This window comes from Simochromis diagramma, unplaced genomic scaffold (assembly GCF_900408965.1).
Source record: "Simochromis diagramma unplaced genomic scaffold, fSimDia1.1 OVJJ01000738.1, whole genome shotgun sequence".
NCBI lineage: Eukaryota > Metazoa > Chordata > Actinopteri > Cichliformes > Cichlidae > Simochromis > Simochromis diagramma.
This window is the reverse complement of record NW_024387255.1, coordinates 63,846-91,842: the sequence shown is the minus strand read 5'-3', so window position 1 is coordinate 91,842 and position 27,997 is coordinate 63,846. Positions and strand designations below refer to the sequence as shown.

At 48.9% G+C, this 27,997-nt stretch overlaps 1 protein-coding gene and 1 long non-coding RNA gene across 4 annotated transcripts; one reads left to right on the top strand and one right to left on the bottom strand.

Moving 5' to 3' along the window:
* arap3 (ArfGAP with RhoGAP domain, ankyrin repeat and PH domain 3) lies at window positions 1-27,997 on the bottom strand. Of its 3 annotated transcripts, none has more exons than XM_040002071.1 (36): window positions 27,831-27,997; window positions 19,041-19,203; window positions 17,205-18,134; window positions 16,764-16,804; window positions 15,180-15,262; window positions 15,019-15,083; window positions 14,620-14,859; window positions 14,408-14,530; window positions 14,192-14,261; window positions 13,664-13,784; window positions 12,755-12,939; window positions 12,573-12,679; window positions 12,081-12,280; window positions 11,227-11,312; window positions 10,731-10,913; window positions 9,856-9,991; window positions 9,397-9,501; window positions 8,550-8,703; window positions 8,368-8,470; window positions 7,990-8,188; window positions 7,843-7,906; window positions 7,600-7,763; window positions 6,025-6,237; window positions 5,740-5,845; window positions 5,453-5,600; window positions 4,396-4,464; window positions 3,990-4,064; window positions 3,788-3,905; window positions 3,583-3,711; window positions 3,366-3,502; window positions 3,012-3,094; window positions 2,366-2,401; window positions 2,148-2,211; window positions 1,934-2,071; window positions 1,794-1,832; window positions 1-1,699 (listed from the first exon to the last, which is right to left on the bottom strand). In XM_040002071.1, exons 2-36 carry the CDS (start codon window positions 19,133-19,135, stop codon window positions 1,217-1,219), a joined length of 5,292 nt encoding a protein of 1,763 aa, XP_039858005.1. In that variant the 5' UTR covers window positions 19,136-19,203; window positions 27,831-27,997; the 3' UTR covers window positions 1-1,216. The 3 variants fall into 3 exon arrangements, with proteins under 3 accessions (XP_039858005.1, XP_039858004.1, XP_039858006.1); XM_040002070.1 differs by lacking the exon at window positions 27,831-27,997 and adding an exon at window positions 25,293-27,770; XM_040002072.1 differs by lacking the exons at window positions 14,408-14,530; window positions 27,831-27,997 and adding an exon at window positions 25,293-25,540.
* On the top strand, window positions 2,994-14,019 carry LOC120715214. The gene is made up of 3 exons (XR_005691569.1): window positions 2,994-3,004; window positions 11,639-11,653; window positions 13,922-14,019. It is a non-coding gene; the product is annotated as an uncharacterized LOC120715214 (long non-coding RNA).

Genomic DNA, 27,997 nt, shown 5'->3' with positions numbered 1-27,997 from the left:
TCAGTTTGCAGCAAACCAGCAGTTTAATAACACATCCCAAATCTGTACAGGAACATGAGCACACGGAGGTTTCAGCAACACAAACCAGTGAGGCCAGTCTGGCCTCACCAGCAGCTTTACTGGAACACTGTGGCTACTGGGAAACACTCCCATAAATACACACGTGTGTGTTACTGCAGATATGTTTACAAGTGTCTTTATATGAATAACACGTCTATAAAAATGTTCATACAGCTTCCAAACTAATACAAAGTGATAACTGATGGAAGTACTGCAGTACTATGAACTCCAGCTGGATCATCACATGACTTTTATTATGAAATCCTCACAGGAAATGCAGCATTAGCGCTGACAGAGTGACAGGAAGAACACATTACACTGTCCCAGCAGGAGGCGCCAAACCAACGCATGACTTCCAGACAGCCAATTTAAGTCTGAGGCAGGCGCCTCATTGGTCACTTTACACACAGACGTGTAGAACTGACCAATGAGGCGCCTGCGTTTAGATGTGACCAACTGTGTTCACAGTTTGATTTGTTCCACATGTTGCAGCTCGTTTACTTCAATTTAATCTTCACAGCTCCGCGTTTCTATGATGTCATCGTTTGTGTAATCTGATGTGTAATCCCAGAGTCGTCACTGAAGCCGGCTCTCTGTCACTTAGTCTCTTCTAACTTTATTTAAACACATCCGCAGGAACAGCGCTGCGGGTTACCTGTGACACCTTCCTCCTTTACCTGTGTGAGCTTCATCGAGTATTTGAACTGACAGGTTAGAGAAGGTTACTGATGTGAGATATCAGATTAGACTCGTTGGAAACATTAAAATATCATAAAAACATTTTTCACCGTTTGTGAGTCATTCACAATTAAACACGTGTGATCAAACTTCCTGTTACATAAAGAGAACGACTCAGCTCTCAGTCTGTTAAGTACAAACTGATACAGCGCCCTCTCCTGGCTGCAGAGGACGCTGCACACAGGCTGAAAAAGTCAGAGAGCCGCTGATGTTAGTACAGCCCCGAACTGACCTCCAATCACCTACAGGCGGCCGAATCACATGGCCCTCCTCAGCCGCAGCTTTTACAGTAAAGTCTGCCTGACGGGTCCTGTATGAGGTCATGCGATCGTTGTCTCTGTAACCTGAATGGCTACCTTGAGTCGACTGCTGGCGTGCTGTGAATGGAGGGAGATCATGTGACCCCACCGTTCGGTCCTCAGACATCGTAGGGCCTCTCCTCTTCCTCCCGCTCCTCCTCCGTGGTATTCTTGATGAAGGCGGAGGAGAGCTCTTGCAGGAGCAGTTCCTGCGATGGCGTGCAGACTCCCATCAGCGTCTGCCTGCTTCTCACTGCAGGCTGGCTGGCGGCATCTGAATCTGGAGAGCCTGCATCTCCATCGCCTCCGCCGGCTCCTCCGCTACTGCTGCTGCTCTGCTCCAGAGTCTCCACGGAGCCTCTCGCCATCCGGACTACTTCCGGGATGATCATGTGATCCAAATCTCTGGACTCCACGGGAACCAACCTGAGTGGGGGGTGGTCTGGCACTTCCTGGGTCTCTGCGATGCTGCTGGACAGGAAGCTGGTCTCCAGAGACTTCAGGACCTGCAGGCCGAAGTCGCCGACCTCCTCGTAGAGCGGCTCAGGCAGGTCAGGAGACTCAGAGCGTTCCTCGAACGAGTCCTGCTGGACCTTCATGGGCTGGAGACACACACGAGACCCAAGGTTAAACCCCGCCCCCCCAGCGTTTACTACAGGCTCACAAGTGAGACGAGAGGAAGTACAGAGTACTTACAAAGTACATTGAGAGAGTTCTCCGGTCGTGTAGTTTCCTCTGCAGGGGGAAGACAAAGTACAGATGACGAGTTTGTGCATTTGACCTGTGAGAGTTTACTGAGCATGTCTGAGAAACAGCTGAGAGAGTTGGACTCTAACCAGCGTCTGATTGGCCGACAGCATGCTGCTGTTGCTCTCGTCTCCTCTGATGGGGACGAGCGGCATCGTTCCGAACTTCTGCTTGGAGATGTCAGAGGAGGAGTGGCGGCGCAGCACTGGAGGACCCGGGTCATCGTTCTGCAACAGAAGCACATCCATGATGGCCAGCACAGGAGCGACGGCTGATCCCAGACCAGTGTGCAGGTAAACGTACCTGAGCTCTGAGAAGGCTCGTGATCCAATCCCACAGCTCGGCCTCGCTGCTGCAGCACAGGTACCTGGTGGAGGGGAGGGGCAGATACTTTTGACTTCATGCAAAACTCAAACCCTCAGAGCTTTTATTTTAATGCACGACGGCCACGTGTGACTGAGTCAAACATCAGCTGCAGGTGAGTGTGACGCTGAGGAGGACAGGTGAGCCCTGATACTTACAGCTGGTGTTTGTCTGACATCACTGTGAAGCCCCACCTGCACAGGAAACACACAAGCCATCAGCCTCTGACGCTCACTGCTCAGTTCAGACTGCAGGAGTGTGTGTGTGCATGTGTGTGCATGAGTGTGTGTGTGTGTGTGTCTATGTGTGTGTGTGTGTGTGTGTGTCTGTGTGTGTGTGTCTATGTGTGTGTGGGTGTGTGTCTGTGTGTTTGTGTGTGTGTCTGTGTGTGGGTGTCTGTGTGTGGGTGTGTGTCTGTGTGTTTTTGTGTGTGTGTGTGTGTGTGTGTGTGTGTGTGTGTGTGTGTGTGTGTGTGTGTGTGTGTGTGTGTGTCTATGTGTGTGTGGGTGTGTGTCTGTGTGTTTGTGTGTGTGTGTGTCTGTGTGTGTCTATGTGTGTGTGGGTGTGTGTCTGTGTGTTTGTGTGTACGGGTTCTTACTATACTGGTGGGGACCAACAGCCATTTTTTGAAGCCATTTTTCACACTCAAAATGTGGTTTATGTGTGAAGCTACATTTGAGTTCGGTTTAGGTGTAGGGTCAGCGTTAGTCATTCATTTTTGATGGTTAGGGTAAGCAGCTAGGGAAAGCATTATGTCAATGGGAGGTCCCCACGAGGATAGCAAACCAGACGTGTGTGTGTTACCTGGTTGGAGCCTTCAGCTTCTTGCGGATGCCGATGTAGATCTTTAAGGACTTCAGAGCCCACTCCTTCTCAGGTTTGATGCTCTGCAGACACAGATGGTGAGACTTTTGTTTTTTACTATTGTTTTACTGAGATTTGCTGGTTTTCTGTTCTTATTTTGGTTTTTAATGTTTTCCCAGGTGTTACTCGTCTTCTTGTTCTCCAGTATTTTGTACACATTCCTCCTGTTTGTTAATTATTCGGCCACAGTTGGTGTGGAGCGCCTACAGTTTTGTTGTCCATGTACAATGATATCTATTCTATTCTATTCTTTTTTAACTGTTTGTTTTACTGCTGTCTACTGTTCCCGACTACCTTCTTGTCTTTGAGCAGCAGCAGTTTGTGGTGTCGAATCTGGAACGTTCTCTCCTGGAACCTGGTCCCCTGAAGGAGCTTCGGAGGCTCCTCGCGACACCTCAGCAGACCCACCTTCATGATCTCGCTCTTATAAGCTGACAGGCACACACAGGTGGACACGTTAGCCATTAATGCAACATCAGAAGCTTATTATCGCACAGCTGTGTCCACCTACAGGTGAGGAGAGTGATGCCTTCTCCTTTAGGGACCCTCTTCACCACCAGGTAGGCGGAGCTCGGGTCGGCCATCTTACACCACTGCAGAGCCTGCTCCAGGACCTTCTCTTTGGGGTGTAACGGACGCTCTAGAAACATGACAACAACCAACATGTGAGACAGGTGACCTCTGACCTCCTGAGAGAGACAGGAGTGTTTGCTCACCCAGCTGACCGTCCTCGATGGCCTCGAACGTCATCCAGACGTCTTTGTCCCCAGCTGGGACGTTCCTCATGTACAGAACCTGATTGGTCAGCTCCTCAGCACACATGGTGGGGGACACCTGCACGGGTCAGAGGTCACACAGCTTTAGTAATCGTCATTATCGCTATCAATAAAAGTTCTGATTAACGATGCCCAGCCTTACTTTGAGAGTTATGCAGCAGTCGGGTATCTTCATCTCCAGATAGATTTCAATGATCAGATCACCGGCCTGAGAGAGCTGTACAGAATCAACCAATCAGGCGGCGGTTTCAGACACAGAGGCAAAATCAGCTAAACTTTAAAAGGAACCGCCGAGGACCGGCTGAGGGAACGCATCGCACAAAGGATGATGAAGATGGAGCTGCCAGGCAGGAGGAGAAGAGGAAGGCCTCAGAGAAGATTCATGGGTGTAGTGAAGGAGGACATGCAGAGGGTGGGGCAACAGGATGCTGGGATAGAGACGGATGATCACGTTGGTCCCAGAGACCAGGACGCTGAATGAAACACTTAACACATGTTCTACGTTCTATGGTTCACCTGTGTGTCTGTGCAAGAGTGAGTTTGTGTACCTGAGTGTCCTTCCAGGTGGTGATGAGGCTGATTTCCAGCTCAATCTGGGTCTGATGCTCCTCATCGATCTGAAACATGAAACAGAACGTCACACACAGGAGAACGTCACACACAGGACAACGTCACACACGAGGGAACATGACACAGAGAGGAGAACGTCAAACACAGGAGAACGACACTCAGGAGAACGTCACTCAGGAGAACATGACAAAGAGAGGAGAACGTCACACACAGGAGAACGTCACACACGGGGGAACATGACACAGAGAGGAGAACGTCACACACAGGAAAACGTCACACACGAGGGAACATGACACAGAGAGGACAACGTCACACACAGGAGAACGTCACACACGGGGGAACATGACACAGAGAGGAGAACGTCACACACAGGAGAACGTCACACACGGGACAACGTCACACACGAGGGAACATGACACACACAGGAGAACGTCAAACACAGGAGAACGACACTCAGGAGAACGTCACTCAGGAGAACATGACAAAGAGAGGAGAACGTCACACACAGGAAAACGTCACACACGAGGGAACATGACACAGAGAGGACAACGTCACACACAGGAGAACGTCACACACGGGGCAACATGACACAGAGAGGAGAACGTCACACACAGGAGAAACGTCACACACAGGAGAACGTCACACACAGGAGAACGTCACACACGGGGGAACATGACACAGAGAGGAGAACGTCACACACAGGAAAACGTCACACACGAGGGAACATGACACAGAGAGGACAACGTCACACACAGGAGAACGTCACACACGGGCAACATGACACAGAGAGGAGAACGTCACACACAGGAGAACGTCACACACAGGAGAACGTCACACACGGGGGAACATGACACAGAGAGGAGAACGTCACACACAGGAGAACGTCACACACGAGGGAACATGACACAGAGAGGAGAACGTCACACACAGGACAACGTCACACACGGGGGAACATGACACAGAGAGGAGAACGTCACACACGGGAGAATGTCACACACAGGAGAACGTGTTGGCGTGCCCCTACGGCTTACTCACTTCAAAGACGTACAGGTAGTTGTCTATCAGGTCCTCCACGATCTTCACCTCATGCTCACCTTTCCCATCCGTCTGGAACAGACTTGGAGCGAAGAGCAGCGATAGGTTCTTGGTGCACATCTGGTTCAGATCTGCGCACTTCTGGACCCTGAAGAACCGCAGGTAACCTCTTTAGACTCATCGTTTGGCTCAGTGTCCTACACTCACCTGCTGTTTTCTACAAAAAGGCAAGTTCCTAAGCCCCACCCCCACCAGGTGCAACCGGTGCAGCTTCTTAGGGAGCTCACCTGTACAGGTGACTGATGAGAGCAGCCAGGGTGGTCCGGTTGACTCGGGGTAGAGTGCGGATGATGTCTTTGTAACGGTCCAGCCTTGCACGCCTCTGAGGGATTTCTGAGCATGAAGAACAAACTCGTTACAGACACCAATCACTCATTTAGACAAATTACAATCAGCTGAAGGTGTACCGCCGACCGTCCCTGAAATCTAAGTAAAACCAGGTGATGTTCGGGTTGTGGTCTGGACCTGAACCCTGACAGCAGAAGCACCGCTCAGAAGAAAGGTGGACTCACTGGCAGCTTCCTGCCACAGTGGGTGGAGGTCGACCATGAAGATTGGGTCATCGATCTCTCTGAAGAACCTCTTCAGTACGTCGGTCACGTCCTCGATGAAGTGGTCCCCGATCCGCAGCTTGACGTTTCGAGCGTCTCTGCGGAACTCCTCCATCAGCAGCTTGATCCTGGATTTGGCTCCGTTCTTCCTGTAGATGCCTTCGTGACCCAGACCTGCACAGACCCAGAACGGCTTCGGTCACACGGCTCTGTTATCCTGACATGAGAAACCAGGGGAACAGAGCTGCGTGCCTCTTTCATCACATCTGAGCACATCATTTATCAGCAGAAACAGTAAAATCACACATAAGCTGGTCTGCAGGGTTTTTCTTCTGGCTCTAAAACATCCTGCAGGGAAAAACACGCCAAGTTCAACCCAGCAGGAAGTCGTCCTGATGACAACGGCAGAAGAACCGTGCAGTGAGGTTCAGGCTTCACAATGCATCTAACACACTGCTCCTCCTCCTCCTAAACTCAAGCAGCTCATCGGGGAGGAGCGCAGGTTTGCTTGGGTTAATCACCTGCTAGAAGCACCTTTCCCAGCAGGCGAGTATGGTAGAAAATTATAAAGGCATTTTATTTACCTTAAATATACTGACTAAAGTTTTACTCAAGCCAAAAGGGTTTAATAATAGGGAAGCCCCAAAACATGTGCCAACGGCCCACCTAACCTCCAACAGTGTACCTGTGTCCAGATGAAAAAACACATCAGACATTTCCAGCTGGACATATACTGGAATTTGTACATTTCCACAAGGACGAACATTCGTCCAACGATTCTTCATTTAATATTGAAATGTTTCCTTCATTTTCTTTATCACAGCCCGTAGAGTGAGGCTTCTTTGTCAAAACCCTCGCAGCCTTACCTGTTTCCACGAAGAAGGATCAGTATTGGATCATATAGATCAGTTCTGGTGACAATGTTCTGCTGGAAGTAGGTCCTCAATTGGAGATATCTAAAATAGTCTAAATTGTTAAGCTGATAATCAGTCTTTAAATGATCGTTTTCTCATGTGTGAGCGAATAAAAGGTCTTCACATCCTTTGAAATCCAGAGTTTACATGGTTAGGCCCCAGGGTCAAAAGGAAGTATGTGGACTGTATCGTCTAACTCAAACTCCAGTCCTCGAGGGCCGCTGTCCTGAAACTTTTCCATGTGTCCCTGCTGCAACACACCTGAATACAACTAGCAGGTCATTAGCAAGACTCTATAGAAGCTGCCTGCATGCTGAGGTGGCAATTCAGCCATTTGATTCATGTTGCAGCAGCTCACGAGTGAGTGAGCACGGTGCCATAAAAGTACTTCAGAAGTGCATTTTTCCAAAAACTTCCATTTATTTAAAATGACCTGAGGAGGGTTAGAGGCTCTGTTCATCTCACTGTCCTGTCACCATTGGGACCTGAAGCTTCCTCCACCTCTTCAGTTCAGTTTAATCAGACGATCCTCCATCAGCAGCAGAGCCCACAGTGGCGTAGCTACAGTCTCCTAACCCCAACCCTTACCAACAAGGAAAGTCTGTCTGTCAGTCTTCCTCACCGTACTGTGTGATGAAGGCGATGCAGCTGTCCACGATGATGGGGATGTCGTTCCTGCTCATCTGCTGGTCTCTCAGAGCGTTTCCTTTACCGCCGGCTGCTCGCTGAATGTCGGAGTACCACAGAGAGAAGTCTGCGCGACCGACGCCCTGCAGGTGGAGCGTTCTGACGGGAACACCGAACACATGTGCGTCAAAATGTGAAGCAGACAACAAACTGAAGCCTGGACCAGACAAACACTCACCTTCCTTTTTCCACCAGGACCAGGATGTCTTTCTTCTCCTGGTTCTCCATCTCGGAGGTGATACCTGAACACAGAGAGCTCCGTCAATAACAATCAGACTCCATCAGAACTATTCACCAGGACCCGGACCGGGACCAGCACACGTACTCAGCTCCTGCAGGCGGTTGAGGTTGATGATGTCCTCGGCGGCGCCGTCGTTGCGGGGACAGATGAACAGGTTGGACTTCTGCAGGACAAAGTAAGCCTCCTTCCACTGCTGAGGGTCCAGCATCGCCCGGTACCGTAGAAGCCCGACCCGTTCAAACTCTCGGGTCAGCAGGCAGTGACAGCTGAGCGGCGTGGCAGCCTGGTGACGGTCGCAGCACAAACATGGATCAGTTTTTTATTCAAGGAAGTTTTTAGGGAAAATATTTTGTGTTAGAACAATTTTGTAACATTATTTATTTGATTGTTTGTAACATGAACAGCAGAACAAACGTGTTCAGCTGCTCTGTGAGGAGGACGCAGACGAAATGCGGCGCAGACCTTTCCGATGGCTTTGGTCCAGCTGTGCAGCTCGTCGGACGCTTCCAAGCCAAACTGAAAGAGTTTCTCCGACGTCAGATACAACTCGAAGGTGTAACGAAACCTGAGGGAGAAAAGTTTGAGTTTGACCAGGCTGACCATCTGAGCTTTCCGTTTAACCGTGGAGCTTGGCGAATAAAAACCTGTCAATGAATCCGTTGTTGTTGGAGGAGTCGGGTCGACTGACGCCCAAACACACGATGTCTTTAGCGCTGATCTGCAGGCTGGGATCAGCTGATCGATCCGACTCGTAGAAGACCAGAGACTGATCCACCGAGCACCAGAACTTCTGGAAGTCTGATGATGAGAACAGAGAATTTTACACGAGACTCAGCTATGAATGTTCGTTCCCCTCCTCTTCATCTGCAACATTAGTGCTGCTCACAGGCGGGCGGTGAAGCAAACTGTCAGTGCCATAAATGATTCTGCATACGTCGACAGCTACGTCACGATGCTACAGAGTGGCTGTAGTCTGCTCTGATTGTTATCGTATCAGCGTAGCCTCAAATTCCACAAGAATTCCCAGAATTCCTTTGTGTTTGCTGCCAGTGCGCACACGGCTCAGAGAATCTGATGGAGTTTGGAAGCTGCGCTTCAGCCGTCGGGACGAAACAAAACCACAATCTGAATAAACGTCTAAGGAGCAACTTTTACTTTGTCAGCACTGCTCAGAAATCAGATAATCCTTATGTTGTGGGAAACGAGATGTTTGAAAAGAGATGACGTTAAAAAACACCACATTTCAAGCTCGTGCTACAACGTCCTGGTCTGTGCTACCAAGCCAGCAGCCTTTGTGAGCTAACACAGCTAACATCCCGCCCTGTGCTCTGAGCCTGAACACTGAAGCAGAAACCTGCTGAAGACCTGAAAACGTCTCTGACAGTTTTTGGTTTGGGTGAATTTTGGCAGGTGTTGGAGGCGTTTACCGCCTCTTTGTTCTGATCTGAGGACTGTTTAAACCTTAAACCCTCTGACCCCGCCTCTTCCTACCTTCTCTGTTTTTTCTGGACATTGTTCCTCTGTTGGCAGAGCTCGACTTGTAGAGGTACCCAGAGTGAAGAACCGGCTGCATGATTTCATCGTAGACGCTGGGATCTGACCGATAAAAGCACAACATTATCAGATAAACACCGCCAGCCAATCACATCAACGAAAGAGAAATATTGCACTGCTGCGTCTGGAGCAAACTGACACTGACGCAGGTGTTCTTCTGCTGAGCCAACACTCGGAAAACTGCTCAGTGAAGCCGAGCGTGACAGGGAGAAAGCCTCCCTGCAGGACAGCGCTGATAACGGAGCGGCTGACCTTCAGCGTCAACGCTGCTCCGCACCGAGCTCAGTCACTGACTTCACACGTTGAATTTAATCGGATCAAATACAACGCCCTGCTTCCTCGCAGCTCAACACTGCAGAGTGCATTAGAGTACAGCAGAGCACAGTAGAGTCCAACCTGATGTGCTGCAGTGATCCGCTAGGTGGGGGTGGCGGCCGTTGGAGTCGTTGGCGAGGTGAGCTGACTCCGCCTCTGAGAAAATCTGAGTCACCGTTTTCAGGAGAGTCTGCTCAGAGACGGCTGAACACAGAACCTGTTGGAGACACGAAGCATCATCGTCAACACCAGAACCATCTATGCACACTATCACCATCATCATCGTTGTTATTGCTGTTTGCTGCCATGGAAACCTCAGGCCCTGCGAACCCGGACACACAAACGCAGGAGCCATCTTCTGATGATGTCACAGATGTACTATAGACTGACAGTAACTCAGTGTGTGCGTGTCTGAGACAGACTCATGGCTGTGCTGCTGCGATTCTGTTTCGTGATTGTTTATTAAGGCTTTAAATGTTTGGATCAGCATGTCAGCTGATCAGGGTAACCTTTGACCTTTTGATGCAGAAGTTTCTTAGATGAAAGGTGTGAGTGAGTCGAAGCCTCCTGTTTTTATCTACCAGCTGCTTTTATCTTCGTCTCTGATGCTTTAAACATTTGGTCGCTGAGCCCCAGTGCACTCTGGAAAAAGGCTCCCCCCACACAAAGAGCAGCTGCTTATGATTTGCTGTGGTCTGAGTCTGACCTCATCTACAACATTACGATCTATGAGGCTGACGCGCTCTCCCAGCAACACACCGCACACACCACATGTGTGCATTACAGCGTCCTAACCAGCTTCAGTTATGTTCACAGTTGCAGCTGCATGCAGCTGTAGTTAAAGCTGCATGAAGCTATTTCACGCATGAACCTTTATGACCCGTCTTGTTGTGGCCCTTCTCACCCCAGCATGCCAACATTAAGTGTATTTATTTCATGAAAGCAGTCGGGCAAACCTTGAGCAGCTCCTCCTGGCTGCTGAACGCCGGGTGGGCAAGGCGGTATCGACCCTCGCGGTACTTCTGGGCGATGAACTCTCTCCTCTGCTCAGCGGACGCATCGCAGTCCAACTCCTCAGAGACGGACAGACGGGCCGCCCAGAAGTCGTTGGCCCGGTCGTTCCCCAGCATGATGAAGAGCTGGCCCACAAACATACACACAGTATAAGCAAACAAACAAACACAACAGCACGGCTCTGCTTTCAGGCGTCTGTGAATGCTGGTCCTGAACCGGCTGCTCCGAGCTGGTACTTTAGAGCTTCTCTGTCACATTCTCAGTAGCTTCAGTGTCCTTTAATAAGCTTTTCCACCTTTACAGGTGAATACTTCATAAAAACAGGTGGATGTTAGACTACACCTGCCACTAACCCCCCCTACAGCTGAAAGCCTGTAACAGCAGAGAGCCGCACTGACACCAACCTCAGATCGAGAGGCCACCTGAAGCCGCTCTCACCTGAACGATCTCGTTGCTCCACACGCTCGTGTCCAGTTTCAGACTCTGAACCTTGGAGACCATCGTGCCCAGCCCTCTGTGCTGGCCTACACACACACACACACACACACACAGTGGGAAACACAGCTGTGACACACACTGGTGTGTTTCATCACTGACTTCTCCAAACACTAGCACAATACCAATGTATCACCTGGTGACGATCTTGCAGTCTTAACAGACTTGTCTCCTAAGTGGCAGTTTCACCTGCAGTGATTCGTGTCTGCACAGGTAAACAGGAGCCTGTTTACCTGTGCAGGTGTGTTTATTGGCCTGATATTTTCAGTGAGCCACAGAAACAACCTCACCTTCAACATGTGGTGTTTTTCTTTCTGCTGCAGGTCTCCATGCTGACCTCCTGACTTCAGAGCAGCTTCCCTGGTGATCTGTGGGGAACCTGTGTGTGCGTGCGTGTGTGTGTGTGTGTGCGTGTTGTTAGGTTCTTACAGTTGTTGTTGGTTACATTTCTGCTTTGTTAGTTGCTGCTTGTTGGGAATGTTACTGGGCCACTGTTACCTGTTGTGACAGGTAAGAGATAACATCTGGCCTGCCTAACCAGATGTCTCAGATAATGTGAGTCAGTGTGAGCTGCTTCTCTCTCTGTGATGACACAGACTGTAAATAAAAGATGGATGGGCGGATGAGATGAAATGTAGGCTTTTGCTGCAGGTTGTAAATGTGTTTCTGTCACGCTAGCTCATGTTAGCTGACAGCTGACCGCCGCCGTCATTAGATCAAAGCTAAACTGACAGCAGAGAAAGAGGACTCTGACTCTGGTATCAGTGAAGATGTCGAGCCTCGAGAGCAGGTCGTACCTGCGCAGTTCTTGCAGATGACCACACACAGGTTGATGGAGGCCCAGTCGGGGTTCAGGGCCTTGCAGTCCGCGCACGTCCTGTTGGAGCGGTTGGACCAGATTTTCTCGGCCACCTCGTAATCTGACAGAGTCTCTGCGATCGCCTCCTGCAGTGCCTCCATCCAGTCCCGTTTGTCCCGGTCTGAGTCTGCGGTGAAGCTGAGGAGGCGGAGCAAAGATCATTTAACGACATCTACATTGTTTTTCTCAGCCTTCTCATTAAAACAGAATTACTCAGAACTCCAACTGTGTGGGACAATAAGAGATTTTTCTCATTCAGCGACCCGCTACTGAGGGCAGGACTCAGTTTGATCTGCAGAGCAGGAAACCCCAGAGACTCAAACCTGAGTCTTTCTCAAGAGTTTGATTGATGCAGCGTCAGCGAGGCTGGTAACTGCAGACAGTACTGACAAAATCAAGCAGCAGCTGAGCTGAGCTTCAACTCACCCACCTGAAAGTTTTATACGGTGTGATGAGGTCGAAGCTCTTGTGTTTCCCATCTCGGATCGTTGCTCCGCGAGCTTCGATCACCGTAATGCCGATGCCGTTACGGAAACACTGGAGAAACATGGGAAGTGAAATAGTCACAGGACCCTGAGAAAGTCACAGGAAGTCAACTGGTGGCGCCCTCACCTGCTCGCTCTTGTAGAGCCAGATCTGGTCCGTGTTGATGGCAGCGTACACTTTGGATTTTGTTCCTTTGAGTTCCAGGCCCCCATGTTTCTGGCAGTGAGCTCCAGGACCAAAACACCGCCGTCCAAACACCAGCTGATCTCTGACGTGTTCCTGCAGCGTGGACACCCAGCGCCGCCGCAGCACTGACGCACAGGAAACACATCAACTGCTTTGCCATCATCAACAGCATCATCATCATCATTATGGTCAATATCACCATCATCATCATCACCACCATCATCATCATCATCATCATCATCATCACCACCATCATCATCCTCATCATCACAACCATCATCATCATCACGACCATCATCATCATCATCACGACCATCATCATCATCATCACGACCATCATCATCATCACCATCATCATCATCACCACCATCATCATCATCATCACCACCATCATCATCATCATCATCATCACCACCATCATCATCCTCATCATCACAACCATCATCATCATCACGACCATCATCATCATCATCACGACCATCATCATCATCACTATCATCATCATCACAACCATCATCATCATCATCACCACCATCATCATCACCACCATCATCATCATCACAATCATCATCATCATCACGACCATCATCATCACCACCATCATCATCATCACAACCATCATCATCATCACGACCATCATCATCACCACCATCATCATCATCATCATCACCACCATCATCATCATCATCACGACCATCATCATCATCACTATCATCATCATCATCACCCCCATCATCATCAACACCATCATTATCATCAACCTTGAATTTTGTTGCATTTTGTGTTTTTATTGGGAAAACGTTTACAACAAGAAGAGAAAAATCAGAGAATCTGACGTTGTGTGTTTACCTTCGTTATCCGTCCTGAACACAAAGATCCGGTGACTCGTCACAATTTCAAATTTATTGTCTTTGGCTGGACGGGCCATCTGGATGGCAGCCAATGGGATGACTCCTTTTGGGTAGGCGTCCTGAAACAGAGAACAGGTCAGAGGAGATGAGTCCAAACTGTGCGGTCAGCAGGGCGACAAGCTCTGGTGATAGCAGTGTTTCCTTTTTTTTTGTCTTTCCGCTGCTGGGATCAATAAAGCTCTGAAATGTTCAGGAGCTTAACCCCTTAGCAGTCGGACGTACCGCCCACGGTACGTCCGACTGCTAACCCTCATAGGCAAAATTTGTAGGACTGCTAAGGGGTTAATGAGAGGATGCTAACAAGGGCCCACCCTCCTGAACCTGTCGGGGTGACTGTTACGTTAGGAACACGAAGCCTGACAGGCTGAACGCAGGGCGCAGAGTGACCCACGCCTCTGACCTGCAGGATGAGAAATTCTAAGCTCGTCCCACGAGGACGGCGGCAACATCATAAAGATCTGAGTACCTTCTCACTGCCGAAGTACATCAAGTTTTTGCCGTCAAACTTCACAAAGCGTTTCTGGAAAACATAGTTCCTGAAAAACACAAACACACACCAGGGTCACATTACCACTTACACAAGAGAGGAGACACATTTAGGTTTCATCCAATTCCACCACACTGAGTGACTTTCAGTAAGGGAAGGAAGGAAGGAAGCAGAGGAGAAAGGAAGGAAACACACCGAGTGTAGGAAGAGGAGGAAAGGACAGTGACGAGGCAGAGGCATGTCCTCAGGAGGAAGGAGACACAGGGAGGAGCAGACAGAAGGACACACAGCAGAACGGGCAGAGATGACCTCTGACCCCTGCCAACCACAAAGACAGAGAGAACAGGGTCAGACTTAGAGTCTCCTCCCAACATCCAGGCCCCATCAGCTGTGTGAAACAAACGCACCCCTGCGGAGACAGCTTGTCCAGCCAGCCGCTAATGATGGGCGGGGCTCTCTCGGTCAGGGAGGTGTAACTGGCGTAGGGGGAGATGATAAGGTCCTCGTCGGCCTCGCAGGGGAGGGCGTGGTGGGGCAGCGAGAGGCAGCGGAGGGAGGGTGGAGCTTCTCCCACAGTGCTGTAACCTGGCGAGTCCCCGGGGTGAAACGGCTGCGAAAAACGCTTCGTCCACGAGAACCTGTGACCCCTGAAAACACAAAAAACGTTATCAACGCACATGAAGCAGACAGCGTGGGCATGACATCATCACGTCCATTAAAGTAATTCGTGCAAATGTTTCTGCATTTTGAATCGGTTCCAACGCCACGTTTACGTCTCGTTTCATGAGGATGAGTAGCCGTCTTACCCATGATCCTCTGCGTGCTTCTCCTCTTTCCTCGCCTCCCTTCCTTCATGTCTGCTTCTCTCGCTCTGCACATAAATGATCAAAGCAGCACATTTTATCAGACCTGTGAAAGTCAGAAGAGCGTCTCTGTCAGTGAGGGGGAGGAGCGGTGGCGGTCTGACCTCAGCGGCAGGAGGATGTCTCCGGGTCTGGAAAACAGTCTCACAGTATGGGCTGATCTCGTCCTCGGGGTCGTCTGTGGAGGCTGCCAAACAGAAATGACCGGAGTTAGGATTCACCTGCGCCCCGTCCCTGTCCGTTCTGATTTGATAACGTCAAAGTTAAAATAAACTGTGACCAGTATGACAAAGCCGATCTGTGTAGCATGTTAACACTATTGGAAGTAAAAATAACTTGAACTCCAATTTTGAAAACACAACTTTCTTTTTTTCTTTCTTTTTAAAAAAATAAAGCTCTGACTTGTATTATGAGTCTGTAACTCTCTGTCTGAATACAGTAAATAATGACCAATGTTGGGCAATTAATTATATAGTTACTTCTTCAAAAAAGTAACTGAGTTATGCAAACAACAAAGTTTTTTGCAGCTGTTTACCTAAAAATGCAGCCAAGGCATTTTTTAAATAAACATTTCAAACTATTTACAGAACAATCAGCTGTTCTGCATCAAATCTAATGCCACACAAATTATTTGTGCCACTCCAAAAAATAATTTCTGTCCACTATGAGATAAAGGAGAACAACAGCCTGATACCTGCAGGCCTGACAACGGGAGATGTATCACTGCTGTAACACCTGTAACATTCAGCAGTCGCCTCTTTGTTCTGACACACACAACAAAACTATTGACTACACTACACACTAACTACACAAGATTTGTGCAAATCTCTCACATCTCAAACACCGCCGTCACTCCTAAAACTTCCCCCTTCCTAAACAACTAAATGCCATGTTGCCATATCATTTTTTGATTGGTCGACATGGTGCATTTTTCCACCAATAGGAAAGGGTGTTTTTGGTGTTGTTTTTGCTCACAGGCGGAAAGTGCTTTCGAGCATTTTCCTTATAAAACGCAGTTTTTATATAAAATATAAACAACGACAGTATTCAGGAAGAAAACCAAACATTGCAGATATTTTTATCATGACTCTGGTTTTACGTGGCCGATCAACACAATTTAAAAACTGGTATAAAGTCCACACTTTTCCCGTCAGTTGTTCCGTCTGTCCTGCTCACATCTCCAATGGTTGTACACGTTGTCATTAACGTGGCTTCACTCCACATCAGCCGCTTTGCTCGCTAAAACACCGGTGTCGGCCCATAAGGACGCTGTCAGAGCCTGTCAACGTTGATTAGCTGCGTATATACGAATGTGAATCGCATTATTGGCTGGAGCAGCCAGTCGCCGGTCACTTACAAACTCACACTGTAAAACAGAATCAATTGTTAACGTATTTATTTTCATTGCAATTCAGGTTAGATTTTTTTTTTGTGTGCAATGCAGATTTTCTGTGTGCAGACACCGTGACAGCAGTGCGCGATTGCGCGCGCGTGCAGCTTAGAGGGAACATTGCTCTCAAGTGTGCGTGCACTGTCTTGGGAACTAGGAGTCTCACATACCAGTCACAAAATAGTTTTTTTATGTTTCGATCAAGCTGACAGGGTCTTCCTGTAGGCAGAGCTTACAGACAAGGCTCGACCTGCCTGGGTTTTAGGCAGTTCTGTGCGACTCAGAGCTCTGAACTCACCTCTGGCTGATCCTGAAGAGTTGTTACTTAAAGTGCTGCCACTGAAACAAACACAGTGAAAATGATGAATCATGTCAGGCCTGGGCCTTCACATAAAAACTGATTTTTAACAAACATATCATGGATCCTGGGGTACGCTCGAACACGCAAAAACTCCTTTTCCTAACCCATCCTCCTTGACCTCGATACAGGTGAAGGAAAGGTGCACTCGTGCAGTAGAGCAAGGCCGACCATCATGCTTTAATGCAAAAACATCCAGATGATCGCTTATAGGAATGATCAGATGGTCTGTAGCTATGAATTGTGGGATGCTTTCATGAAGAACGTGTCTCCTCCGCTAAAGGAGGTGCAGACTTCAGACCGCTCGGACCGAGTCGCAAACCTTGCTAAATGAAACTGAGTATTGGAACGTACAAATACTGGTGCATCACGGTGACTAACCTGTTCCTCTCGCAGTTCCTCTCAGGTGTCTGTCTGGGTGGAGTGGGAGGAGCCGACTGCTGGCTGCAATAATTCCTCTTCCCACCGGGGGCAGCAGAGCTGTGTAACGTGCCCCAATATATCTCATTGGAGACCATCTCTAGGCCTCCTCCTCGGGGAGAAGCGGAGGGGGAGGATCCAGAGAGCCTGCTGTTGTCATGACTACCCGTGCAGGAAATGAAGGACGGTGCCTGCAAATGCTCTGTGGGAACAGGGGAAGAAGAAGAAGCGCGAGGAGTCCCCTGCATCGAGGCGGGGGGGACGATGCGGTTCAGCCTCGGGGGAACCGGCGGTAACCCTCCAGTGTCTGACAGAGACCTGCTGCGGCCATTCCCAGTTCTCTCCCCATGGCTCGACCTTCGGCTTGGTGACGGCGCCTTGTCACTGAGGTCAGAGGTCAAAGCACTGTCTGCTGTGGGCATGTCCGCTGAGCTCAGACTTTCCAGCACAGTGAGGCAGATGGACTCCTGGGATAGCCTCCTGGGTAGGGGTGGAGCAGGGTCGGGTGTTGGGGTGAACTGGATGGGCGCGGTCCTGCGGCGATTGAAGACAGTTCTCGGTTTGGGGACCGGCTTCACTGTTGGCCTGCTGCCATCGGAGTTTGCCAGCATGGCGGTGAGGTCGGGAGCAGAGCTGTTCCTGATCACCTCCTGACGGGGCGACTCGGTGCGACCGCGCTTCGAAGAACAAACTGACTGACAGCGGTCACGAGGGAGATCTGCGTTCCGATTGGCTCTTTGGCCTTCTGTCCTCTCGATGTAACCGACCAATCGTAGGATTCTCTTCCTGTGTCCTGTGGCAGTTATGCCCAGACTGACCAATGCATCGCTGTCGAGGTGTGTGAAGTCTCTAGCCAATAGGAGACCGGCTCGATGGAAGGTGTCCAGGTACCTGCAGGAAGACAGAAGCCTGAAGTAATTCTGATTGGCTGGATGGGAGCTGCCCTTTGATTGGTTGTCAGTTTCTGTGATAACGTGTTAAAAATCACATTTATTGACATGGACAGAAGTTCATTTTTAACTGTTACACGTGCACCCAGTTCTGTAGGCAGCTGAGCCCACTCAGTCACACTGAGGACCACGTGCTTTCATCTGTCTGCATTTCTGAAGTAGAAAAGCAGTCTGTGAGAATGACTGCAGTCAGCCTGAGGCTGTTCGCAGACAGGTTGTCTCCTGTGCGATCGCAGAACGGTGAGTGTGCAGCAGCAACAAGCCGCGAGCTAACCATGCATGACAATCATAGACAACCTCACACTGTTTTTGTAGCTGTGAGGAGGATGCTGCCCTGATTTTCCTCGTGTGGCCGAGCCGTTGGCTCGCTCCGAGTTTGGAGGTAGCTTTGGCGAGCTCAGTACGTATACATTATCTCCGGATGGCAGTGCAGGTAATGAGCCCTCCAGTATGTTCATTTCCATCCATCTAGCCGGAGCCTATCCCAGCTGTCTTAGGGCCAGAGGCAGGGTACAACCTGGACAGGCCACCAGTCTGTCACAGGGATGACACATAGGCACAGACAACCATTTGCACCTGTGGGCAATTTAGAGTTTCCAGTGAACCTAACCCCACTAACTGCATGTCTTTGGACTTTGGGAGGAAGCCAGAGTAGCCAGAGAGAACTCATGCACACACGGGAGAACATGCAAACTCCACACAGAGGGGCCCCGGCTGTATTTTAACTTATTTAATAGAATATCAATATTTGGAGTCCCTGTATCGATACAACATTGCCACACAAACTATCTGATGATTGTGCCATTTCGGTTTTCCCCCATTTCATGCTGCACTCCTCAATCCTGACCTCTCCAGATGAATCGCAGAAAGCAGCCTCTCAACCGGCGTGCTTCCATCCAGGGAGCCCATGATGACCAACACAGAGTCCGGACTGGGCTTCATCTCCTCCACCAGCAGGAAACACCTGGGCCATCGCTGACCTACAGCAGTAGCGGATGGCGGTCGTCCATCTGGTGGAGAAAGAGGTGAAAGATTGATCTGCTTTAGATATCATCAGAAACTGGTTTAAGTTCTGCTGCTTCACTAACCCCACACTGAAACCAGAAAACCAGAAACACTGGATCACACACACACAACAGGAGCCAGCCTCTGTAACCATTCATTCCTCCAGCAGGGGGCGTTAAATGTTTCTTTGAACCGCATCCTCTAATTAAAGATCAATTAACAAACTGCCTCCACACACCGTGTAGATGGCACCACTGTCACCTTTGACCTCTGGAGCTCACGAGCCCCTCTTTCTGAGAACTAAAACCACAGAAGAAGAAGAAAGTATGATGTCAGCAGGCAGACACAGCTGTACGATTGTCTCTCTGCGTCTGCAGCAGGCTGACCTTTGACCTCTGCACAGCAGCAGAGAATCAGACAGAGGGTCACTGTGGGGATAAAGGCTGAGGGTTCCTGCCATGAAACCCTGACGCTCCTGCTGCTGCAAGGAAAAACTCAGGGAACAAACTGTGGGCCCAGAACAGACCCACATCTGGATCATCTGCTGGATCAACAGCTGGAAGTCACACACAGCCAATGAGACAAGGAGAACTCTCCAGCTCAGAGCAGCACGCCTCACTTCAGCCGCTCCCTGCATCTTGCCAGTGTGTGTGTGTCTGTGTGTGTCTGTGTGTGTGTGTCTGTGTGGGTGGGTGTGTGTGTGTGTGTGTGTGTGTGTGTGTCTGTATGTGTGTGAGTGTGTGTGTGTGGGTCTGTGTGTGAGTGTGTGTCACCTCTCTGTGATGTGTTCAGGAGATGTCAGCTAAGAAGCAGATGCAGCTTCCTGTTGGACCTTTAACAATAAGAGCCTGTGAACACAGCAGATATACTGAAGTCCAGGTGTGACAGTAAAACTGCAGGTGTGATGGAGCTGGGGAGAGCTCTCTGTCAGCATCAGGACGTCACTCAGAGAAAGACAGAAGAACATGTGTCTAACACCAAAGTAAAAATAACTCACTCACACACACTCACACACACACACACGGCTGCAGCGTCCTGCAGGAAGACAAAGGCCGAGGAGGAAGTGAGTCACAGCAGCTTCCTCCAGCCGACCTTTTTCCTCCTCCACTCTTCAGACAAAAGCAGCGTCTGTTCTGAGATCAGCCGCCACACAGCCAGGAAACACGTTACACAACAGCTGTGACACACAACATGATCAATGCTGTGTCAATAATGTGATCGTATCATAAATAACACAGTAATGCATGCTTCCGTGCAGTCACGTGACCACAGAGAGCCGTCGAGTGTCGTCAGCGCCGGCATCTCTCTGTCAGGACTTTGACGTCTCCTCAGACTGAAGCCGGCGACCAACAGGAGGAACGAAAACCCAGGGCAGCTGCAGCGCCTCGTCTCAGAGCTGAAATCTGCAGCGTCCGTGGACTCATCACAGCGCACGCTCACAGACTGAAGCTGGTTTTATTTTGAGAGACTCGATGCCTCGTGCTGACATGTGTGCTGGATCGTGCTCCATCTTTAAACCTTCCCTTTCACTGTCGCTGCCATCCTCCTGTCACAAATCCGCCCCGATACCCTCCTCCACAAACTCCACCCTACCTGGACTCTCCCGTTTCTGTGGATGGCTGACCCCAGGTATTTAGGCTCATCACCTTGACCCTCTGTACTCCTTACACATCCACCCTCTCATTCACACATGTATTCTGTCTTGCATCTCTTCAGAGCATGCCTCCACCTCTCCAGGCTCTCCTCCACCTGCTGCTTACTCTCACTACAGATCACAGTGTCGTCTGCAAACATCAGCGTCCACAGAGACTCCTCTCTGACCTCATCTGTCAGCCTGTCCATCAGCACTGCAAACAAGAAGGGGCTCGGAGCAGATCCCTGATGTATCCCACTCCCATCTTTAACCCACCTGTCACTCCACCTGCACACCACTGTCTCTGTCCCCACACACGTCCTGCACCACCCTCACAAACTTCCTCATGTTACTTTTTTCCAGGATAATAAAGGTAGAAACAGAGGAGAGTCATTTTAGGCACTTTGTAAAAGGGGAACAGGAGGTCGGTCGCTGCAGTCTAGTTTACTCACCGTTTACTCAGAGATGTTCACAGATGGTGGTGAATCAACACCAATCCACAGGAAACCACACTGAGTAATAATATCAACATGACTCCCGGCTGCAAACATTTCCACATGAGACCTTTTCATGTCTTGATACAAGCACATGCATCTGCTCAGTGGGAGAAACGTTTCATCATCATCATCATCATCAGGTGACTTCTTCAGTCTCAGCTGACTGCAGGTTTCCAGCCAGGACATTTACACATGACTGAAAATGGGCTGCGAGGTCACATCTTTGTTAATGTGCAAACTGTCACGATCAGTGATCAGCGCTCTTTGATTAGTGGTTGTTGATCATTGATCATGACAATTTGCATATTAACAATGATGAAACTGATTTCATAGCTCATTGTCAGTCATTGTGTAAATGTCCTGTTTAAAGGTTGGGGAGACCTGAAGTCAGCTGAGACTGAAGAAGTCACCTGATGATGACGAAACGTTTCTCTGAAAACGTCCAGATGAACAGAATCAACTTTGTGGGAGACATTTTAATGTAAAACTGGAGAGTTTCTCAAATCCAGCAGGAGTAAAAAGCAGAAGCCTGAGAAAAACTGCAGTGACAGAAAACAGAAAGTCCGGTGTGAGAGGAAAAAGAGCGGCCGAGGAGGAAAAACGTTAAAGAACCAGGCAGGAAGTCAGTGAAGGCCACAGATAAAGACCGAGCCAAGGAAAAGCAGCCAGAGGATACAGACCCTCCCATCCGACTTCCACTTTTAAACACTGCAGCTGAGACAGGAGAGAGGAGGGCTGAGCGCAGGCTGACTGAAGCTACAGCTGGAGCTCATGTCTGAGGTTTGGGTGTAAAACCCAGTCAGAGTCAGGACATCGAAGGACGTTCATATTCTGACCACTGGATCCAACACATCTGTCCCTGTATTGATTTAATGTGTACTTAAAAATCTTTCACTCGCCCGGCCCACTAAACATCACAGTGGGTTATACGTGGCCCACGGTGTAAAATCAGTGAAACCATCAGCTCTGTCGGTGTCTCCAGCTGATGGTGCTGGTCCTCGTGAGCGAGGGGTAGAAGGCACCAAAATCACATCTGTGGTGTGATCTACTCGAACCAGTTTCCCTCCACACACCAGCTGATTCAGGGTGCACAGTGGGGGGTCTGCAGGGGACTGACCCTCCATGTGATTGTGAAGAAGAATCCAATAAATGACAAGAGTCAAACCTGAGGTCAGAGAGTGGGCTTGGAAATGCATGCTGGGAGTCTAATTTATGATAGCTGCTTTAGTTCCGATGATATTGATCCAAAGTGGGGGTCTTTGACACGACTGGATGTTGATTACTGATTAGAATTAGGTCATCATCGACGCCGCGTGGCCCAAATAAAGGCACGCTGAACACAATGGGCCACAAACAGCAGACACCAGGTGTCAAACGCCTCGAACAGATTTTCACAGGAAACTTTACGAGTTCTTCATGGCGGCTGTTAAAAAGAGCCGATTCTGTCTGCTGGCTAAGTGTCAGCCGACCAAACTGCAAAGACACACAAGCTCACAGCTCCAACACACAAACAGGCAGTAACGCAGACGCACAGCTCTGTGCGGTCAGCACGACACCATCGCTAACAGCACGTGAGCAGCCGGCCCGGGTTTGAGTCTGACCCGCAGCCCCCCCCCCGGCTGCTTTCCTGTCATTTCTTTACTGTACCTGTCAATAAAGGCCAAAAAAGTAAAATAATCTTACTTTATTATTGTTATGCAGGTTTGTGTGAGGCAGCATGGATTACTACAGCATGTCCATGTTCTGTTCAGATGTGACTACATCATGTGACTCTGATAACCCCTGAATGATGTGCGCAGGTCACCCTGTGTTTGTTCCTGAGGACACCCCGTGACACGCTGCAAGGATGGACGCGGGGATTTTCAGCAGCTGGTCGTACTGCACACGTATCTGCACCAGTTTCCTTGTCACAGCTCAAACTTTGGCACTGACTATTTAAAAGAGTTACTGAACCAAGAAAAACAGCAAAGACGTACAAAGGTGTTAAAGTGCTACAACATCAAGCTTGCATAACAACCCTGTTTACACTGTGCCAAATGTTAGGCTGTCTGAGACTTCCTCAGGAGGACTGAAGGCTCGCAGCCTGCAGCCTGAGAGACAAATCTGGTAAAAACGGTGAAAGTCTGTCCGGTGAAGTGCAGCTCTCATGGAGACCCGGTTGGCCTGGCTGAAGTGGTCCTGCTCTGACAGCTGAAATCAGACGCAGAAAAACGTCTTGGTTCAGACGCACCCGTGCTACCTCTGCCGTTCCCATTTCTCCCCAAACACCAAACACACCCTGTCCTCGTCCCATCCCTCCCTCTTCACCTCCCTGACATTGCTCCCATGCCGCCCGCCTCATCACTGGTGTTTCTGTATGTTAGCTGATTTTTCACATGATAAAGACCTGGGAGAGCGAAGCTGGAAGACAAAAAGCTGTCATCTAGGGCTGGGCGATATGGCCTAAAATCCATATCGCGGTATAATTTGAAGCACGTGCGGTAACGATATATATCACGATATATTCTTTTCTTCTGTATAATGTATTTTCAACACTATAAGGCACACTTAAAATCCTTTAATTTTCTCAAAAATCGAGAGAGTGCCTTATGTATGAATTCTGGTTGTGCTTACTGACCTTGAACCGATTTGGGCGTGCAGAAATCTGTTAAAAAATGTTTTAGTACAACTTTGGTAAGTCGCATTGCTTAATGGATTGTCAGAGCATTACGGCTGCCGTAGTGAGGAGCTTCGCGGAGTAATCTGGGTCCAAAACTCTGTCGGCTTCAGGTCCCAAAGTCAAACGAACACTGAGAGTTAAAAACGGTCTAAATTCTTTCATCTTTAATAAAATCATCAGCGTTGCTGCTTTACCAGGTGTAACAATTAAGTTTAACATCCAGGCATCCATGAAAACAGAATTTATTAAATTTAACGGAGTTAGAAGTTAACAGGAAGTTAGCTCGCTAGTTTCCACCTAAACATTTCATACCATGTCCTGACTGAGAGATTTTTGAAACTAATTAAAACGTACAGCTCTGCTACCACTTCCAACATAAATGAAGACAGAAAACTAAACAGCAGTGACGTTTGCAGGGTTACTGAAGTTGGACTACCTGGTATATAATGTTGTGCTACGTGATTGCTAGCGACACAGCTATGTTAGCATAACATTAGCACAGTGAAGCTGGAGGATGAACGCCAACGTTTTTTCCACTCGATAAAAGTTAACGTGAGGGATTCTGGTGGTCAGGGACAAATGCAATCGCATAGCAGGATGCTATACACGGGCCAAACTTCAGTCAGGAGAACAACTAAGATTTTTCATCCACAATACAAGGTTAGTTATTAATATACTGCAACAACATGGGAACAGAGCAGCTGCGAGAGAATTCAACATTAAGGAATCAATGTTACGAAAGTGGAGGAAGCGCAGTTTTTGGCTTTCCCCATATTTCAAAAGTACTTCATCTCTTTGCTATGACTGCCGCCTGGCATAATTTGCAGACGATAATGGTTGTAGCCGCTGCGATGCTTTCGACCAAAACAGGCGCAGCTTGATGACATCATCAACATGCGCTATCGCGGTATAAAATCTCTATCATTGGCCAAATTTATATCGTTTCTATCGTATATCGTTTCTATCGCCCACCCCTACGGTCATCTGTGGATTTTTACATCCACGTCTTCGTGTTTTATTTTGAACGTGAACCTTTTGTATGTTGTTTAACATACCATTCTTTTTCAAATGGAACATTACTTCCAACCATCGAACATGAACATTAAAACACAATGCAATGATCTGCCTCATAAACGCAAATGTGATTTACAATAGAGCATAAGAAAACAAAACAAATAACTATTTGGAGGAACACTTAGCATGTGACAGTTTCTCAGAGGTTCGCCAGCTGCAAAAAACTGCATCATGCTGCTCACTGTCAACAACATCATCAACAACATCAACAACTGATAACTGTGACCTTACAGCGCAGCATTAAAAACATGACCCTGTGATCAAATCATTGCACGTTGCAGGTTCTCTCTGCGGGTTGTCCCTGGCCCTGCAGGTTCTCTTTGCAGGTTCTCTCTGGTCCTGCAGGTTCTCTCTCAGTCTACAGGTTCTCTGTGAGTCCACAGGTTCTCTCTGCCTCTAGAGGTTCTCTCTGCAGGTTCTCTCTGCCCCTACAGGTTCTCTCTGATTCTACAGGTTCTCTGTGAGTCCACAGGTGCTCTCTGCGGGTTGTCTCTGGCCCTGCAGGTTCTCTTTGCAGGTTCTCTCTGAGTCTACAGGTTCTCTCTGGTCCTGCAGGTTCTCTCTGCAGGTTCTCTCTGCAGGTTCTCTCTGGTCCTGCAGGTTCTCTGTGAGCCTGCAGGTTTGTGCTTGCTGCAGATATGTCAGACCGAGGCGTTGCTCTGTAATGAGGAGGAGCAGCAGAGAGGAAGGCTGGGAGAGTGAGGGTGGGCGAATGAGGCAGTATAATAACAGTGAGCCTCTATTGTGTGAAACAGAGGGCTGATTGTTCCTGAGCTGTGACTGGAACCACACACTGACGCGCACTGGGAACACTGGGAACACTGGGTTATTATTGATTCTACACCTCTATAGATTTCCTCTGAGCTCTAAAGTCTGATTAATTCTTTATTTAAATAAAAGAAAACTGGTCAGCTGAGCAGTGAATGTTGTGATGCATTCAGTTTTACCTGCTGAGGTTTAAAAAGCCCTCTGCACACAGAGCGACCTCCTGTTTTACTGAGTGTGTGCAGAAACACACGCTTCTCTTACACTAAAAAACTATTTTACAGCTTCCTTGGAAATCAAAGCGAGCCATCAGGAGGTGATCAGATAAACAGGAGTTTCACAGTTCGAGCTTCTCAGAATAAATACATCACATGATCACAGAAAGGCAAAACTGAGCCAAACCTGAAATCCCCATTTAACCACAAACTCCACATGCAGGAGATCCCAAACGTGCAGGATCACAGCAGAACTCAGTGAGCGAGTCTATGAAGACAGATGTCTGACTTTAAGAACTCAACCAGGAGCAGCCCTTCAGACCAACCGGCGGAGCAACATGTTCTCAGGGCAGAGCGGCGTGTTCAGGTGGAGCACAGGATTTATTCAGGTGTGTTTTACAGACAGGCTGATGTGAACCTGAACTCTGACCTGGAGCATCATCACTGACTGGACTGGATTAACAGTTAAAGTTTGTGGTGTACATCGTGTGAGGCTGCAGGTAACTATTAAAGCCCAAGGAACGCACATGACTACCTGTGGGCACCAGGTGGGACATTCACAGATGGCTCTAAAATCAGGAAACCTGCTTTCCTCTGTGGAAAACAAAGATTATTCTCTGACACTGATGGCTGTCGGGGGAACTGGGCTCCACCGACCTCTGACCCTGTTGTGTGTCACGTTCAGCATCATTCTGCCCCTGAACCCGTCTCAGGGCCCTGAAACAGTGAGACGAACGAGGAGACGCTTCACTCTGATCAGAGACCTGAGGTACGAATCAGCACAGAGCCAAAGATAACGGTCCAGGTTGAGGTCAGAGGTCAGATATAATCCCACAGGGTGATGATTTTACAAATATTCACACACAGAATTACGAAGCAGAGACATGCTGAGCAATAACCGGACAATAAAACACAAAAACATCCAATCAGAGGCCATGACACGTTGATAAACAGGATGTTACATCACAGGGAGTTTTCCCTTCCTGTTCTGTTCTTCTCAACACAAACACACACACACACACACACACACACGGTGCTACTCTGTGTGTGTGTGTGTTCACAGACTAACACCTCAAACACTCGGCTGTAGAAATCAATCCTTTCATTGATTATCAGCTGATCAACTGAAATCAAAAGACAGGAAAAGGAAGTGATGAATGACCAGCTGATGATGTCATGATGAAGTTGCTCAGAGGACAAGATCAGCTGTGATCATGATGTCAGCATTCACGATGTTGTCCTGCAGCCAGTGAAGGCAGAGACGGACTCCAACAACCCAGCACACACCCTAAAACCAGAACTAGAACCCTGAAACCAGATCATGCACCAAATACACCAGCATCACCTTAAAACCAGAACCAGGACCCTGAAACCAGAGCCAGGACCATAAAACCAGGACCAGGATAGCAAACCTAGACCTTCAAAACCTCAGAGATCCACTAACATCAGAAGCTCGAGTCAAATCAAATCACTTTTATTGTCACATCACATGTGCAGGTACGCTGGTATGGTACATGCGAGTGAAATTCTTGTGTGCGAGCTTCACAGCAACAGAGGTGTGTAAAAATACCATAACATAAGATTAGTCCTGCTGTCCCTCACACTAATTTACTCTGACTCCAGTCTGGATCCCCTCAGACCCCTTGTGTGAATCCAGACCCTCAGAGACTCGAACCTGTGGCGGGGTCGGACCCGCGGACCTTGCGCGGCTCTGCGGCAGGAGGAGCCGCTTCCTGCGGGACTCTGAGAGACTGTTTAAGTAAAGTCTGAAGGACTGGGAGCGCCTTACCTCCGACCCGGTTCTGCCTGCCTCCTGCTCCGTGTTCCGGTCTCTGTGCTCGGTTCAGTCCGGTAAGCAGTGCGCGCGGCTCTCAGTGCGCCGGGAGGAGAAACTCTGAGCAGCTACGGTAAGCTACACGCGACCACTGCGGGCACAACCTCTGCTCACTTTCACAA

Bases quoted from the DNA above. Each gene is read 5' to 3' on its own strand.
- arap3 (XM_040002070.1), bottom strand. The intron at 14,860-15,018 runs GTAAGACGGCTA...TTGTGTTTTCAG, and splicing joins AAGCACGCAGAGGATCATGG to GGGTCACAGGTTCTCGTGGA. The intron at 11,313-12,080 runs GTACGACCTGCT...GTGTGTGTGTAG, and splicing joins CATCTGCAAGAACTGCGCAG to GCCAGCACAGAGGGCTGGGC.